This window comes from Brassica napus, chromosome C4 (assembly GCF_020379485.1).
Source record: "Brassica napus cultivar Da-Ae chromosome C4, Da-Ae, whole genome shotgun sequence".
NCBI classification, from domain to species: Eukaryota; Viridiplantae; Streptophyta; class Magnoliopsida; order Brassicales; family Brassicaceae; genus Brassica; species Brassica napus.
Genome location: NC_063447.1, coordinates 23596371 through 23601365, shown reverse-complemented (window position 1 = coordinate 23601365; position 4995 = coordinate 23596371). Strand labels below are relative to the sequence as shown.

The following is a 4995-nucleotide window of genomic DNA, read 5'->3' as shown; positions in this document are numbered from 1 at the left end:
TGCCTTAGCCATAGTTTCCTACTAGGCTTTCTATACCATTCATGATTTCTTACTTGGTTTTATGCCCTTTAGGCAACTCTTTAAAACATTCATATGTTTAAGTAAGATCAGGCAAGATTTAATAAACTTAAAACCAATTCCATATAAATCGTGAATGATCCTTAGGTTAAAGTAAACACGAATGCAATCATAAAGCAATAAGACTAGTCGTATCGAAATTTGGTTCTTTTGAAAATCAGATCAGTATAAGTGGCGAAGCCTTTTATTCTATACTGTTGTTACAGTATGACTTTCGACACATGGAATGTGGAATAGGACTTCTCTAGTAACTCTTCCTTGGTTACTACTTCACCACAAAGTCTCAGCATCGAGACTGTCTTAAACAAGACTGAGTTGTACTCATCCATGACTTTGTAATCCAAGAATCTTAGATTCTTCTAGTCATTTCTAGCCTTTGGAAGCAACACCGTTTTCTGGTGGTAATTTCTATGCTGTAAAGCATCCCAAAAGTCTAGTGGATTTTCTATAGTGATGTACTGATCTTTTAGACCTTCGATGAGATGATGGAATATAATGCTTATAGCCATGTACCGATTCATTCTCATTGTTGCCCTTGGTGATTGTATCACCAAGTCCCTTTTCGATGTCTGAGTCACATTGTCATTTAAAATTTAGGTTCACAATGTGATCATGTGGCCGCATGGTATTTATCAAGCTCGGCCACAAACAAGTCTTACGCATCTATGAAAACAATCGATCATGGTGCCAATTAGGTCACACGGCCATGTTAGTGTGATACAACAATCCTAGAGATTGGTTCATGATACAATCCGGTTTATATATCAATCCGGATATAAGGCCATGCTTTGCCTTAGACTTTCACGATTATTATGTGATACAACGATCTTAAGGATCGGATCATGATGCAGTCCGGGTCATATGACTATCCGGATGCTAGGCCACTCGGCCTCTTAGATGTACACTAAGCCACACGGCTTTTAATCAATCAAGGGCACAAGGCCGCAAGTGTGTACAATGTATTAGGCCATACGGCTATATACAATAGGGGATTATTAATCTAAATGTATTTAATCCTATTGCATAGTTGCATCTCTATTATGTTTACTAATTTCAAGGTTTGGTAATATTCAACTAGATTTTAGTATCAAGTAATCTAGCAACCTAACTCTTATTTATGCAAGCAACCTTAATCAACTGGATTCTACTTTATAAAATATAGGGTTTTAATTTAAACTTTAGTAGAAATCGATTTAGCAAAATAAGATTAAGGTTTCAAGGCCTTTAGAATTTTAAAATCGAGGTTAGGGTTTTAAAACATTCAAGTGACCGATTAAGGGTTTCAAGGCCTTAGGATCTTTAACTTCGAAATTAGGGTTTCAGTTTAAACAAGATTCAGATTCAAGTTTTGAAACAATCCTAATTACAGCTCTAGGTGATCAATCAAAAACACTCAAGTTTCAAATCAAATTTTAAAACCGATTTTCTAATTATGGTTTTAGGGGATTTTGAAAACTTTGATCTTTGATCAAGGGGATTTGAATTGAGATTCAAAAACCTTTAAGGCTCTGATTTTAATTGATCAATGGATCAATCTCTTTCTTAGGTTTAGATCGAACTTATAGAGCTTCGATTTACTCATAGGGTATTGATCTATTATCCTATGGCTTTTAGTTTTAGAGATTATCTTTTAGGGTTTCAATCTTTACAAGACAGCCAGGTTCGATTCATGTTCTCAGAATTAGGATTACCTTTGTCTTGCAGATTGTAGATCCCGGACCTCCAAGATGGACTGATAAACCTCGGACGCGAGCTGGACAGACGCTGCCTCCTATCGGGTCGCGAGTTGCTTCCTTTGCGAGCGGCTGATCGGATTGCGAGCTGGTTGATTGTAAACTCGAGCTGCCTGTGATGTGAACTGGAAGCTGAGGTCGTCTAGGATCAGGAACACCTTATGGCTGGAGCTGATCGGATGCTAACGAGCTGGAACGCGAGCTAGGACAAATTAGGGTTCGTTGAGATTAGATCTTTGCACCAACTCCTCTCAGCTCATGAAACAATAAACAAGGAGTATTAGATTACATGAACACCATAATCTGAACAAGATATCATCAAACTACTAAGGTATGATAAACTTATCTTCCATAGGATTTGAAGTTGGCTAGAAAATCTTGTAGGTTCGGATTAGGGTTCCAAAGAACTAAGTCGGCACCGTGTATTGTTTCTGCGAGTGTGGGCGCGTCGGAGATTGGATCGACGAACGGTTTTCGCTGATGGATTCGTCTCGTCAAGAGCTTCAATTTGATATGTGGCTCGTTGTCTGGTTCATCGGGGTTGGAGAGATGGATCGATTTGAAGTTTCGCCTGATTTAGGGTTTATGTGTGACAGATTTTAGGTTAGGGTTTTGTCTCAGGGTCTAGAGCCTCGTGCTGATAACGTGTTGTGAACGAAGGGTTTGAGACTGAATATTTCGTGTGTATTATTAATCATCAAAAGGGGTTCCTTATATAAAGATTACAAGATAGAGATAAATGGAAATAGTACTTATCTTAATCCTACATGAAATAGGAAATCTACTAAATACATAAAAGGAAAGATAACATCTAATAAGAAAAAGGAAAGATGATTCTCTTTTCTCTCTAAGCCGTCTCTCTCTCCTGTAGTCGGCTCTCTCTCTCTCCTCTTGGACACGGCTGTGGTTGGGCCTGGTCGTGGCCTGATAGGTCATCTCTTCTTGTCTTGGTTAATGGCAATCCACATTGTTCATAACACAAAATATATTGTCAATAAACAAGAATTATTATTTTGATTTATGTTCTTAATCTAATTTAATTATGTACATAATGCTTGTATACATAATCTTATTCCTCCCATGGCTTAACCTAGTTTCAATAGTAAATGTCTCAATCAATCAACATTCTTCCGAGTTCGTTAATTTAGACGTAGACAATTAATATCTCATACCACACTTATATCATACTCCAGACGTAGACCTGCTATTGAACATTTTTCATTTTTTGATCTTTCGTTTTCAAGAATCTATATTACAAATGCTTCAACTCTACTACACTACAACCAAACGAGTCTTGTCTTCAAAAGCTAATTTTCTTAACAACCTTATCGCCTCACTAACAACTCCATCACTAAAAACTAAACACCTTTAGTTTAGCTATGCCTATAAAATATTGTTAATCTTCCATCCCCTAAGCAACCCGAACTATTCGGTCTAAATACATTTCTTTTTATCAAGAAATATATAAAAATTCTGTCAGTAAATAAGATTATCAAAAGTTAGCAGAAATGAATGTAAATTTTCTAAATCTCCTTCTCACAGTCATCCTAGCGTTTTTTTTCGACACTGAAGCGCTTAGTCCTCACTACTACGACCATACATGTCCAAAAGCCGACCAAATCGTCACCAATGCAGTTAAGAAAGCCATGGCAAATGACAAAACTGTCCCTGCCGCTCTCTCGAGGATGCATTTCCACGATTGCTTTATCAGGGTAGCTCACAGCACATTCTTGTAATCTTTCAATAATTTTTTTTTATATATTAAGGAAATAAGCTGTTGGCGATTGCTTTTGGTGCTAAAGGGATGTGATGCGTCAGTGCTGTTGGACTCGAAGGGAAAGAACAAAGCAGAGAAAGATGGACCTCCAAACATCTCACTCCATGCCTTTTATGTGATTGACAATGCAAAGAAGGCATTAGAAGAGCAATGTCCAGGTGTCGTCTCGTGTGCCGATATCGTTTCACTGGCTGCAAGATATGCTGTCGCTCTCGTTAGTCTCTCACCATCTCATATATCAAATTCTAGTTTTCTTTGATAATTCTAATAATCCACATCATTTATTTGTGTGAATGTTATGATAGTCAGGAGGGCCAACATGGGAAGTGCCAAAAGGGAGAAAAGATGGAAAAGTATCAAAAGCAATAGAAACAAGACAACTACCAGCTCCTACTTTCAACATCTCTCAGCTGCGACAAAGTTTTGGCCAAAGAGGCCTTTCTATGCACGATCTTGTTGTTCTCTCTGGCATTACAGATTTTCCATATACTTAAAATATACGGTACAAGGATGTCGATTTGCCATCTAAATGCTTGGTAATGTCAACCAACAGAGTGCCTTCATTTTGATGTCCTAGACATTCCAATAGTAGACTTTAAAACTTTATTAAAATAACTAGAGAGCTGGCCGCGCTCCGCACGGGGTTTATTATTTAGATGGTGTGTGTTTGATTGATTTGTGTATTCTGGCAATTGTGTAGGTCATATTATGATTTTAGAGAATAAGAAAGGTATTGAGAAGTCTAAGAGAGATTCAAGAGAGATTAGAGTGTTTAAGAGAAAGTGTATGAGATTATCATGATGAACTAGAGAGAGAGAGACTCATAAACTCGTGTTATTCATTAATCAAGACAGAGTTTACAATATATAAGATCAGATACAAGGGTTTCAGAGAGACTAAGCATGTGAGGTCAAGGATAAGGTTGCTTTAATTCAAACTTGATCCAATGGGAGCTGTCACACGTTTTTGGCATCTTGGACCAGGTTCCTTTTGCCTTTACAGCCTGTTCCAGCCTGTGTGGATAAGGCTCAGTCACTCTATCCATCCAAACGGTCATCTCCCCTAAGGTAAAACCCCTTTGGCCGTTTACTTCTTTCACGCGGTAACTTCTCTTCTTGGTCGAGTGGTGGATTGATCCGGACCGTACGGATGGTACGGCCGGTACGGCCTTGTACGGCCTGATCACTCCCAAGCTCTCCTTCTCTTTGCCTTCACATTATCTCATTCCCAACTCCTTAAGCTATCTTCTCATATATTGTTCAACTCATTTCAACACTCCCCCTCAAGCTTAACTTAGTAACTTAGTTAAGCTTGGAACAACCATGAGATCTTCCTCATTAAAAACCTCACCAAAGAAAACCCATTGGGACAAAACTTTGATGAGGGAAAAAGAGTGAAGAGCTCATG

General features: G+C 38.2%; 1 protein-coding gene across 2 annotated transcripts; it reads left to right on the top strand.

The window, feature by feature from the left end:
• The first annotated feature begins 3189 nt into the window (after positions 1-3189).
• Positions 3190-4239, top strand: LOC106394890 (peroxidase 64-like). 2 transcript variants are annotated; one of them, XM_048754339.1, is made up of 3 exons: positions 3190-3523; positions 3614-3802; positions 3898-4239. In XM_048754339.1, exons 1-3 carry the CDS (start codon positions 3320-3322, stop codon positions 3955-3957), a joined length of 453 nt encoding a protein of 150 aa, XP_048610296.1. In that variant the 5' UTR covers positions 3190-3319; the 3' UTR covers positions 3958-4239. The 2 variants fall into 2 exon arrangements, with proteins under 2 accessions (XP_048610296.1, XP_048610295.1); XM_048754338.1 differs by having other exon boundaries at positions 3205-3523; positions 3894-4239.
• Positions 4240-4995: the final 756 nt, after the last annotated feature.